This window comes from Vigna radiata, chromosome 2, assembly GCF_000741045.1.
Source record: "Vigna radiata var. radiata cultivar VC1973A chromosome 2, Vradiata_ver6, whole genome shotgun sequence".
Taxonomy (NCBI): Eukaryota; Viridiplantae; Streptophyta; class Magnoliopsida; order Fabales; family Fabaceae; genus Vigna; species Vigna radiata.
Genome location: NC_028352.1, coordinates 3,634,140 through 3,646,392, shown reverse-complemented (window position 1 = coordinate 3,646,392; position 12,253 = coordinate 3,634,140). Strand labels below are relative to the sequence as shown.

The window sequence follows — 12,253 nt, the reverse complement described above, 5'->3', positions numbered from 1 at the left end:
ACTGAATTTAAATAAACTCGATTGAAAATTAACCTACATAAATCAATTTTAAAAATATTTTTTTAAAAAAAAAATCACCACATACTCACCCACTTCTATTCTGGATAAAATTTCCCAAAAATAATTTAGTAAGTTTTAGAAAATAAAATCCAAAATAATGATTGTGGAGAGAGAAATTTGAAAAGGGTTCATATACATTACAATCAAACGACAAAACTATAAAAACATCATTACTGTCATAAATAGTTGAAAAAGCACCAAATGAAATGATTAAGCACATTTTCTTTGTCTCCACAAAGAACATTTCAACTAAAAGAATTCATTATCAATAAGATTTTACGTTTTTCAGTCAAAATAAGAAAATTATTCCCTCCACAAGTTTTCTTAAAAAGATTGAATTTTCTTTTCCATTCTAAGTTTTATTGAAAAACTTTGAAAAATGCACAAGTCCTGTTCTCATTTATAGTAACTCCTTTTTAATAAACATATATTATATATTTCGTAAATAATTTTTTTTTAAATTGTTTATTCTAAAAGCTTCTTTCTAACTTCAAAATCCAGAACTGTATTAAATTGATTGAACCGCGCCATTAGACATTTTTCAAGGATTAAAAGTAAATAAAAAATGATTTCTCTAATATCTTAAATAAATATTAACCTATTCGGCCAGAGGAATGCGCTTGCGGGCCAAAGAAAAAAAAATTACACAACACAGCGATTACGAAAAACTGCGAATTAAAGAAATAGGAAGCTTAGCGATGTGGGTTTTCATTTTTCATAATCATCAAGCACAATTAGTGGAACTTAGAATGTTATTTTGGCGGTAATAGATGAGGACAACCATCATGGACGAGTGATTGTTTCAGCAATTCTCCTCCGTAAGCAAAGAGCAGTAGCTGAAACAAACGACGAAAACTGTGATAAGCATGAACAAGCGCCAAGAAGATGAGCGTAACACAGCTGCTACCCTTGACTCCAGGTTGAATCAGACCCTCAAAAATGTTCAAGGGTAACCCTCAATTTCCTCTCTTTTTCTTTTCTCAAATGGAGGGTAATAATGGCATTACCACTGGTTCATCGAGGTTTTATCCCTTTTGTATTCTCAAGTTGATTTCATGACTAAGCTTATTTCTGAAGTTTTCATTTTCTTCCTCTTCAGTGGATTTGTTAATTGAACGATATTATTATTTTCCCCTTATGAATTTTCTACTCATTCAATCAGTTTCACCGACAACTTGAAGCTCCAAGCTTAGTATATTAGCTTAGGCTGCATTTAAAAAATGACAATTTTGTTCGGATTATTTCGTTTATAAGAAGAAAAATAAGCAGATGATGTGGATTGAACTTCTCCAGTACACTGAAACCAATTAGGCATCTCAGCTTTTCGAGAAGTTAAATGAGAGAATTAAATTGCTTTTTTAGCTTAGGGAATAAAAACTCAATTCATTTTACCTCCATAGAACTATTCTAAAGAACATAAACTACTAAATAACTAGTTACATATACATAATCAATAGATCAATTTAAAAAGAACTTGATTATAACTACATTTATCTTAAAACTATATCTTCAAAACCCTGCAACACATCTATACTCCTGTATGCCAGTCCACCTTATACCCGCATTATTATGTGCTTCTGTGTATCATCGTAATTTCAAAACAAACAACATCAAATGGGTAAGCTAGCAAATATTATATTTACACAAGAGCATATATACAAAGAAACACAACATTGATATCACAAAAGAAATCAATCACAACCATGTTTACTCGAAGACTCAAAATCATATCAATGGTCACAAAATACCTAGTCATCAAATTTTCCATATGAAAAGCCGTTGGTTATCTAGCCATAATACAAACCATATGATAGCTAATTTTACACATAATACTTGACCATCAAGTTAGATGTCTGAAAATCAATCGATCTTCTAACCAATATTCCATATGGTAATTAATTATACATACTATACTTGATCATCAAATTGACCATATGAAAATCAACTGATTTTATGGCCTCAGCACGTCCCATATAGTAACTAGTCTATGGCAGGGTACCTACTCACACTCATTTCCAAATAGGTAGCAAAAACCTTCATTGGCTTTTTTCGTCACTTGATATCTTCATCTATATGATTCAGACTATTAATAAAGTCTGCATGTCCCTCCTTTCAACTATACCTGTGCCATGTCATATTTTCTCCAGGGTAGCCACAACTTGTTATCTTGTAATTCATAAAGACTTTAAGTGCATATGATCTTTGTAGAGTTTAAATACAATAGAGTTATATTAATCATATCAAGTTGTTTCTTATCTTGTTTGAAACCTCATAATTATCTAAAACTTGTATGCCAGTAATTTTCTCACCAATATAACAACCAAAGACACTAGTTTACATAAACTAACAAAATTCATCAAGCTTTGATTTTCCATTTAATATAGTTTCATAATCCAAAATCTAGACAAGTCTTTGCTTGTATTTTAATTTAAACGTCAAAATAGAGTTAGCTTCCCTTACTTAAATCTTTCTTGTGGTTTAAGGAACTAAAGGTTGAAGAGGAGAAGGGGTCAAAAACACTGCAGAAACTCTTAGATCACTTCAAAGTCCAAAACCTAACCGTTCAACCATAATAAATGAGTTCAAAACCACAAAACTCCCATACATTTCAAATCCCAAAAGAAAACATGACAGGATAAAAATTTACCCAAAACCCGCAAACCAAACTATATGCTCTACGCTTCCCCTTCACAAATTCTAGGCTAAAAAAATATACTTTAGGAGAGATAGGAATTTCCTTAGGGATATTTAGAGAGAAGAAGGATTACTATTGAAGGAGAGGGAAGGAAGAATGGAGCGGGTGTTCTGTTTAAAAGGCAAAGAGTTAAGTTTTTAAATTGATAAACTAAATCTTAAAAAAAAATTCGATTAGTTTTAATTTATTTTTCATACTTTATATTGGAGCACAAATAAGATGGGTCGTCACATTTTTCATTATGAGAAGTTTATCTAAACAGAATCTAAACTTATCGAATAAATGCTTATCATGTAAGCATTTATGTATACGCTGCTTTCAATAAAAATGATGGGAAATAAAGATTAAACTGTTTTCATGAGTTTGTGCATTGTTTCTGTAAGTTATCGTTAAAAGCTTATTTAAATAAGCTGAAAATTACTTACAAACATGTTTTAAGCTATAGTAAACAATTGCACAACTGCCTATGTCGTTAATATACTAAATAAACTGTAGATAAGTTCTTCTAAATAAGATTGATATTGATAGTAGAAATTTAATCAATAAGGCTGAAAGTAACTTGCAGATTTATTATAAACTCTTGTAAACAATAACATAAACTCAAATTAACTGTAAACAAGTTCTTCGAACGGTGTACTTATGATTGATAGTAGCAATTTCTATGATACCTCTTCATAAAGGTTACTCAAGGGTCGCAGCATTCCCGGTAAAATATTATTGAGTCGTAGGTCAGATCCTCCGGATAGCTCAAACTCAAAGATGTCAAATAACCCAAACTCAAAGATATCCTCACCAAGTTACAAGAGGAGCTTTTCTCACAATGATGCTGGTCCAAGTGATCATACATCTGAGGCAGTAGAGGTGACTGTGTTATTCATCACTATATCGTTTTATACTTGTCTCTATGCGACTGACATGAGTGATGGGGATCAGCTCATCAAGTGGAATTTCTACTCTTGATGCAGGAGGAATTTCCGAGTACAAACAAACCAATTAGTATTGCCAATGACAGTAAGCTAAAAGTGTCGACTTCCTTTGGAAGCAACCAGCCTGAAGAAATCCGCAAGTCTATCTTGGGTGCTAGATCTACGGACTCTGCAAGAGTTATGAAGTTCACTAAGGTCCTCTCCGAGACAGTGGTTATATTAGGTATTTTAACTTTCCATGCTTGTATTTTCTTTTGTGCATATTGACTTTTTCCTTATATCTCGTACTTGGTTGCAACCAGTAGGGAATCCTAAGCGATGAGCTCTTATGAACATGCCCATAACGTGGTTGCCTTTTCCCTAAGAATAATTTTAGCAGTAAGGATAAAAGATAAATTGCCACAGAAACTGAATTATTGAACCATGCCCTTAATATCATATATAAATTTTTGTCTTTCCTTTTCTTAAGCCTTTTGAAAACCTACTGTTATGTACCCCAATAAAATATCTCCTTGAAATCTATATTTTAGACAAGCTGCGTGAATTAGCATGGAGTGGTGTTCCAGACAATATACGTCCTAAAGTGTGGAGACTTTTGTTGGTAAGCTCTATGTCTTTCAGCTATTTTTCTTGCTCTAACTCGTGTCTTCGATGGTAATTCTCAGTCATACAAAGTGTAAAGATAATGAGTTTTGCTTTGTGTACAAGTTTTCAGGTCATTTTATTTAGGGATTGCCTTTGATTAAACTTTTTTTTGACAGAGGGTTAGCCATGAAATTATTCTATTGCAATTGATCTAGGTGATGCTTACACAATTTTTTGAAAAGCTAATATACAGTAGATTTTAGTAAAGAAAGTTGAAGTGATTTATACTGTAGATTTTAATTTGAGTAAGGGCTCAACATTATTGACCCCCAGTCACTCTTGTTTTTATGTATACCGTTTTTCCTTCATGAAAATTTAAATATATACTGACGACAGGGATATGCACCACCTAATTCAGATAGAAGGGAGGGAGTTCTAAGAAGGAAGCGCCTTGAGTATCTTGACTGTATATCTCAGTATTATGATATTCCAGATACAGAACGTTCAGATGATGAGGTCAACATGCTTCGTCAGGTATTCTCAGGTTTCATATGCTCCTATATCGACAATGTGTGAAAACAATGTATTTCTTTCTGACTGTTGTCATTCTATATTTGTTAGATTGGTGTTGATTGTCCAAGAACTGTACCTGATGTTCCATTCTTCCAGCAAACGCAAGTTCAGAAATCATTAGAGCGTATTCTTTATGCATGGTTAGATGTTGTTACTCATTTGTTGGCCAGATATTATTTGTAGTTTACTGCTCTATGTTATGGATTTTTTTGTTTTGTTGAAAATTCCTTAGTATTGGGTATGTACCAATGTGAACCCAACAAATACTGGTGGTCTGGATCTGTTTCCATTATGGATGTAGCAACCATTTGAGTAGATAACAGTTTTAGACTTTGGGATTTATGCTTTCTTTTTTGGTACTGTATTCAATCTAGTCTGAAAAAATATAAGTGTTAATGTGTTATTGGTCTAGGCAATGTGTTTCCAAGTTGCTAAATCTTCTTTAAGTAAACTGGAAACTGTTTTATGGACTAGATTATACTCAGGAGAGGCCTTGGGAGGGGAATGATCACACATTCATTCTAGAAACAGTTTCATTGTTTGATATCAGCAAATGGTTAGTTATCTTCTGATGTATATGTACTGCAGATTCACAAGATGTTTAAAAAGTTGATTAGTCTTTTACATATTTGCTTTCTTATCAGATTTTTTGAGCAATGACCAGGGGAAAAATGATGCCAGAACCAACGTAGATCTTGTGGTCTAGGCATCTAGTTTTCCCATTACTGTTCTTAGAGTGATTCGAAGATTGAACAATTAATTATGAATATAAAGTGGGAGAAAATATAGGATTGTATTCAGAGGGAGGAGATCAAAGAGAAAAATTAGGGAGAATTGAAAACTGAAAATGACTTCTGATGTTAAATCTCATTGGTCATACAAAGGTATTAGTCTCTATATGAAACAAAATCCTAGTGCTGATCGTCAACAACCCAGTATGACTAACTGACAGTTGTCAAAGACAGAATGATGGCTGAATGAGAATTAGCTCGGTTTAGAAGCCGCTGTATATGCTCTAACAATGATGCCGGCAGGAATTGTTTTGGATTCAGTCTTTGTTTTTGACTTACAAATGCATACCAGATTTGTTTTTTAATCTTAGTTCACCAACATGATTTCCCAATCTTTTACCAGGGCCATTCGCCATCCTGCAAGTGGATATGTTCAGGGGATAAACGATCTTGTTACACCGTTCTTGGTTGTTTTCTTATCAGAGTATTTTGAAGGGGATATAGATAATTGGTCAATGTCTGATTTATCTCCAGATACAATCTCTAATGTAGAGGCAGACTGTTACTGCTGCTTGTCAAAGTTGCTTGATGGTATGCAAGATCATTACACATTCGCTCAACCTGGAATTCAGAGGCTTGTTTTTAAGTTGAAGGAATTGGTCACGAGGATTGATGGTAACCTTTTTCTAAGTCCTTTTGTCTTCCTTCAAGCATTTTAGTAATTTTATGAAATTTAAATGCCTTACTACTTTTTATTGACTTGGTACACTTCTATTCTTAAGTGTCATTGATTCTAAATTTTAGCAACATTGTGTGTTGAATTTTCATGTTTCACACGAATCTTCTCCTTCCTTTATTTATGAAGACATATTTGGTTTGCTGTAATGTTGTTTGTGTTATTTACTTGGTACTATATATCAGCACGACTACGCTGTTTTTAATAAGATATTAATAATTAGTTTTAACTTTTTAGAGTAAAAATACTCACATATTTTGCATCATAGAACATTAGGACAAACAGAAGAATATGAACAATCAGGACGAAGAGAATGAATCACGGAACCTGAGAACATGGAACATTACCATTCTACCCTCAACCATGGAAATAGGTGTATAGATTGTAAAGCACTTACAATTTCCACCTTAAATTCTTCCTGCTGGAATGCTTTAACCTAAGACGTGTTATGAGTATATGTTCTGGTGGCCAGGTGGTTGTTTTGTAATTAATTATGATTGTGGTTAAAATTCTGTGTTTTTGTTTGGAATTCTTATCCAACACAGTAGAGTATAATTAGTTTTGTGTCACACGGGCTTGGAAATTTCGACTAGACATTTCCTACTGATTTGCTTTTACGTCGAAGTGTCAAAACTTGATCATTATCTAATTTGGTCCATTTACTATAGAAAATGAATTTTTAGAATGAACTATCAAACCTTACCCATATTTTTTGCTACATTATTATTATTGTATGTGTTCAAAATGTAATCTGACGTGCCTTAGTGAAACTTTTGAGCTGCACCAGAGCCTGTTTCGCGGCACTTGGAGGATCAGGGACTTGATTTTCTTCAGTTTGCTTTCCGCTGGTTCAACTGTCTTCTCATCCGTGAGGTTTGCTTTGATATTTTGTTTTCTTATAAGTGGGATATATTTGTAAAAACATAATATAATTAATAACATGAGACAGAATGGAAACATTGTATGGTATAAAACTTTAAGATGATTTTATGCTTTTATACTAACGATGTCTTATTTTATAATTAGATACCATTCCATCTCATCACGCGCCTTTGGGATACATATTTAGCTGAAGGAGATGACTTACCTGACTTCCTAATATATATATTTGCCAGCTTCCTTCTAACGGTGAGCAAGGTTTCCTTAGCCATTCTATCTGAATCAGATTTCATCTTGCAACTGTGCTGACTGCTAATAGTCTCTCTGCTGGTCAGTTTGTTAGTGTATATTTCTTCTGGCACATAGGATAAAAGCTAGGCGTGATTTACATTTTCTTTATCATTACGCTTCTCTTTTTCTTTTGCCCACTTTCTACCGCTTAAGATAAATGCCTTTTGTATATATTTCCTTCCGTGTATTAAAGTTGCTTAGATTATTTCCAATGTGGATCAAAATGCCTTTCCAAATGATGCAAACATTCCTATATATACTTGTACTCCCTGTTTGTCTATTGTCACTTTTACCCACAATCTTTTATGTATTTCTTTGTTTCGTGTTGAATTTATGTATAGTTGCTTAGACTATTTGCATATTCTTATTGCTTTTGGTAATAGTTACTTTAGTAGGAAGTGATTTTTCTTTTTCTTTTTTTCTTTAGTGGTCTGACAAGCTCCAGAAATTTGATTTCCAAGAATTGGTAATGTTCCTTCAGAACCTCCCGACAGAGAATTGGACTCACCAGGAGCTTGAGATGGTGCTTTCACGAGCATTTATGTGGCACACCATGTTCAACAACTCTCCCAGCCATTTAATTAGCTAAGCGGTCATTTGCTGTTTTCTGGGTTTAGTTCGTCAATTTTATCTTTTCTTTTTCTTGATTTTCAGATGACTTCTGCTCTTGCTCACTATGTCGTGCTTTGTTGTTATTAAACTATTCTTGTAAACCAATTCTATTTTTGTATGTGACCTTGTAATATGTTGTAAAGGAGAGACAAAAACAAATGATAGACACACTGAGTCTACTTCTATTGTATTAACGATATATATTCCAGAACAACAATCGATACCCAGTTTGTGTATGCAATATTTTAATGGAGACTTGTACAAGCATTATGCATATGGAAATGGCTGTTAACTCGATGTATTTTTATGCTAGCCTTATAAGTATAAGGAAGATTTTTGTTATATCTGAACTCAGAAATCCTATCAATGTTTCTCAGAAAGAATTAACGATTGTATATAATTGTGATAGTTACAAATAAAAATCAAGATTGATTACGTACAATCAAATCTAGAACGGACAACCTTATTTTATTCCTCATCCACTTCAAGCCCCGGTATATATTCCAAACTAACATCAAATATGACTGGACTGCTTGGAGCCACCCTCGGTCTTCCAGGAGCAGAATTAAGGCCTTTTGGAAATGCCAACTGCCAATAAAACCCAAATATATATAGTCAACAATCAGAACCAAAGAGTGGCCATTTGTATTAGTAAATGAAAATTATCATAACATTGTGCATGTTATCGATTGTCAGTGCAATTTTCAAGCACAATGTTCATGGTCAAAAGTTGCAGTATCTGTTTTCTTTTTTCAATGGGTTTAAATTATGCTTCAGAAGTAAAGAAACACAAATATTACACGATTCAGTTATCATTACTGGGACGTATCTACATTGTTTTATTTATGAAAAAAAAAACTAATTGCGTTTTATACGTAAATTGGTCTTTATCATGTTCAAAAACCATCTAATAATATCTGGGGAGTCTAGCTTGAACCGTGAAAATGGAAGCTTACTGATCCAGGTATGTACAGTCGGCGCTTCCCTCCTACTTTCATGCTCAGAATACCTTCATCAAGTCCCGGTATAACCTGTCACTCATTGGACTGAATATCAGTTAATATTCAAAAGCACTGTCAAACACTTTGATCACAAAGCTGTGTTGTTTGTCAAGTTTGAGTACTAACTACGGTGAAAGAGAAATTCTTAAGCTTTAAAATATAAACAATAAAAGCAATATCCAGAGTGTACCTGACCAGAACCAACGCGGAAAATGTAAAGCTGTCCTTTCTCCAGTGAACTGTAAAATTGGAAAGGGTGGACAAGAGAAACACAAATAAAGAACTTCTATCTAGGTATATTCACAGGCTTAAAATTCATTTTCAGCATAGTGCATCCATGTGAGTATACATATAGGTGAAATTTTTTAATCAGGATTCAAAGACAAAAGCTTCAAAACCAAAATTGGAAGGTGACATTAAACTGAAAAAGGAACGGGCAAATTAAAACATCAGAAACATTCAAAGAGTATTTTCTGTTTGCAAAATATGGTTGATTGACGATTCTCCTAATAAAGTATTTGGATGTCCAACGTATGATTAGACATGGTTGTATAATTCTGCACATGCAAATAAAACTTCGCATGCATGCACAACAACAAAAACCATTTAATTCATGGAGTGAAGAAATACCGATGCAAATTTGTAATACCTGTCAAATATTTGTCCAGATGGAACCATTGCAACATAATTAGCGGCCACCTGTAATTATATTTCATTAGTCAAAGAGGCATGTGGAAATGAAGACAGTCTTGGTATATTGAGAAAAATATTATCTACTGACTGAGGACTTTACTCCTGACAAATATAACTTTTTAAGTTTATTCAAGGTTGAAAAAGAATGGAGATACTTTAATCTTCATAGAAATATCAAACTTCAGAAAGTTCAGAAATGAGGTGCTCTACTGGCCCTTGCCTGTGCCAAAAAGCATGCCATTGTGAAGAAGTTTGGTTCAGTTGTTGAATAAATGCAGTTTCTATCTCACATCTGATTTTTTTTCCCCTTTCTAAAAATATGCCTCTAGTGATTCAAGTGAATGAGAAAGTTATGCAGTGCCCAAAAGGTTAATTTTGATGCAAATGGAAGAAAAGAAGGGCAAATTGGATCTACAGAGGCTTATGATATTTTAAAGAACTCGGTAGATGGCAAGCCCATTCATGCAATGCATCACACATTTGTAGAGTAATTTCTAAATAGAAGGTAAAAATAAATACACAATCAGACCATTTACCAATAACAAAAATTCAGTTGTTCCTTAAGACCCAACTTAAGTAGTGAGGAATTGATAATCTGGTTCAAATTTGGCATTGGCTGCCTTTCTGAAAGGTCAAGACTGGCACACAAAAGTCAGAAATTTTACACACCTGAAATCCAATTGGTGGACTAGGACCCTGCCCTACTTTAATATCCTTGTATTGCAAACCAGACCCCGTAGTAACCATAGGCACCTTCATTGCATAAAACATTCAAAGACAAAAACAGTCATTAACTACGGCTCTTAAAGTGTTAGTAATGTAAAATCCATTCATCTAGTGTTAGGTCCCAAAAAATTTATAACCTTCAACATAAGATGCTATCACATCACATCGGTTAAATATTTCTAACAAAAATAACAGATTCTTCATTGCATGGCATGGAACATCATGTAGTATCTTATGTAGAACTATAAGAACCTCCACTCATTCCAATAAGAACGTGAGATTCTATTAACTAGAAAGAATTAATAGGAAGATCAGGGGCACTGTGCAAGGAACTTAAGGCTTAAATTTTATCAAGTCAATTAAAGGGCTTGCTAGTGACTTAGCAATATTTTGTTAAAAACCCTATCACTGTAGGTTACAAATCAATATTAACCACTTTTAGAGACAAGAAAGTTCAATGAAATTGTCATATCTTCTGCGACATTTATGTAAACTTCCCAAGATTTGACACGATTCGTCATCTTACAGAAACCTGTCTCCTATCATCACAGTATAAAAGTGATGCAACCGCATAAATATAAATGCATTGTAAGCAATGTACATGAATCACCGTCTATGTTCAAGCAGAGAAAGGCGTAGAAAGGAGGCAAATAAGGGGACTATGCAATCTCACCATACATTTTCAAGCTCTTTCTCACAAGTTTCATCACATAGTTTTGGCTTTTCCTCTGGGGGCAAACCAGCTGCACTGGCATCCAATGAACCGATGAAGAGGCCTGAGACTCCAAGAGCCAACCGAAGAAAATTTCGACGTGAATTGGCATTAAACATAGCAGTAGTGCATTCCCTTGTCTCTGAGGACTCGACTTTAACAACTAATCTTCGAAATTTGTCAACCAAAATGCTCTGAGGAGGAGTAAAAGAGGGACTTTTACCACAAGTAGAACCTATCAAATGGGAACCCAAGTTCAGAAAACAATTGTACCATAGAAGAAGGAAATTGGGTCAACACTGCAGAAATAAATCTGAATTCAGTCTGTGATTTTCAACTGCTTAGTGTTTAATATGAATGATATATATGAACACAACACAACTTCCTTCTTTCTTTTGTGTTTTTGAAAAGCGTTTTCAAGGACATGCAATGCAATGCTAGAAAAGCCTGTTATGATAGAGAGCAAAGCAATTCAGTTGTGGTGTGAAGGAAACAAGTGCGAAAATGAGGAGGAAAAAGAAATGGGGCTACCAAGTGGGAGAAGCAGAGAGGAAGCTATGGCAGACATTTCCGACGATGTCATGCGATCATGTCCCCAAACGCAGAGGTTGCTTTCATCCTTATCCTGCAACGGGGAGGTGTACGAAGAAACAAAAGTAGGTGCGAAAAGTAATTTTCTTTCGAACATGTGGATCAGATTGCATGGCCTCGGGTTGGTCCGGGCTGTGACCCAATATGTAACCTTCGAGAATAGGGGGATTTCTTTTTGCACTCACATATTTTCCTCTTACACTCTTCAAATATGATTTCGATAAATATAAAATTTGTTATTTGTCCCCAAAAGATGATTTCTGTTATCGTGATATTGTTGGTCGTTATTTCTACTATTTCTAATGTTTCGAGTGTGAGATTGGATATTATAATCAAAACACTCTTTTATATTTTTTTTCAATATAGTTTATAGTTTTTGTTAGGTTAAATAAATTCATTGGTCCCTATTTTTGCTGGTTTTCTTCAATTAGGTCCCCGTTTT

General features: G+C 34.0%; 2 protein-coding genes across 4 annotated transcripts; one reads left to right on the top strand and one right to left on the bottom strand.

Moving 5' to 3' along the window:
• The first annotated feature begins 682 nt into the window (after window positions 1–682).
• On the top strand, window positions 683–8,329 carry LOC106756167 (TBC1 domain family member 22B). 2 transcript variants are annotated; one of them, XM_014638468.2, is made up of 10 exons: window positions 683–1,009; window positions 3,436–3,616; window positions 3,721–3,904; window positions 4,212–4,282; window positions 4,663–4,800; window positions 4,888–4,979; window positions 5,974–6,245; window positions 7,094–7,179; window positions 7,333–7,434; window positions 7,904–8,329. In XM_014638468.2, the coding sequence occupies exons 1-10, from the start codon at window positions 927–929 to the stop codon at window positions 8,063–8,065; spliced, it is 1,371 nt and encodes a 456-aa protein (XP_014493954.1). In that variant the 5' UTR covers window positions 683–926; the 3' UTR covers window positions 8,066–8,329. The 2 variants fall into 2 exon arrangements, with proteins under 2 accessions (XP_014493954.1, XP_022634069.1); XM_022778348.1 differs by lacking the exon at window positions 7,904–8,329 and having other exon boundaries at window positions 7,072–7,179.
• An 81-nt stretch (window positions 8,330–8,410) lies between these two features.
• On the bottom strand, window positions 8,411–11,971 carry LOC106756168 (peptidyl-prolyl cis-trans isomerase FKBP16-3, chloroplastic). Of its 2 annotated transcripts, XM_014638469.2 has the most exons (7): window positions 11,752–11,860; window positions 11,187–11,455; window positions 10,452–10,535; window positions 9,739–9,788; window positions 9,280–9,328; window positions 9,045–9,119; window positions 8,411–8,676 (listed from the first exon to the last, which is right to left on the bottom strand). In XM_014638469.2, exons 1-7 carry the CDS (start codon window positions 11,801–11,803, stop codon window positions 8,557–8,559), a joined length of 699 nt encoding a protein of 232 aa, XP_014493955.1. In that variant the 5' UTR covers window positions 11,804–11,860; the 3' UTR covers window positions 8,411–8,556. The 2 variants fall into 2 exon arrangements, with proteins under 2 accessions (XP_014493955.1, XP_022634070.1); XM_022778349.1 differs by lacking the exon at window positions 8,411–8,676 and having other exon boundaries at window positions 9,045–9,134; window positions 11,752–11,971.
• Between the last annotated feature and the right edge of the window lie 282 nt (window positions 11,972–12,253).

Excerpts from the sequence above, each read along its gene's own strand:
- LOC106756167 (XM_014638468.2), top strand. The coding sequence starts at position 927 with ATGAACAAGCGCCAAGAAGATGAGCGTAACACAGCTGCTACCCTTGAC. Across the intron at positions 4,801-4,887 it reads AGGTCAACATGCTTCGTCAG|ATTGGTGTTGATTGTCCAAG; the intron begins GTATTCTCAGGT and ends TATATTTGTTAG. Across the intron at positions 4,980-5,973 it reads GAGCGTATTCTTTATGCATG|GGCCATTCGCCATCCTGCAA; the intron begins GTTAGATGTTGT and ends ATCTTTTACCAG.
- LOC106756168 (XM_014638469.2), bottom strand. The coding sequence starts at position 11,803 with ATGACATCGTCGGAAATGTCTGCCATAGCTTCCTCTCTGCTTCTCCCA. Across the intron at positions 9,329-9,738 it reads TCTGGACAAATATTTGACAG|TTCACTGGAGAAAGGACAGC; the intron begins GTATTACAAATT and ends CCAATTTTACAG. Across the intron at positions 9,120-9,279 it reads TCCGCGTTGGTTCTGGTCAG|GTTATACCGGGACTTGATGA; the intron begins GTACACTCTGGA and ends AATGAGTGACAG.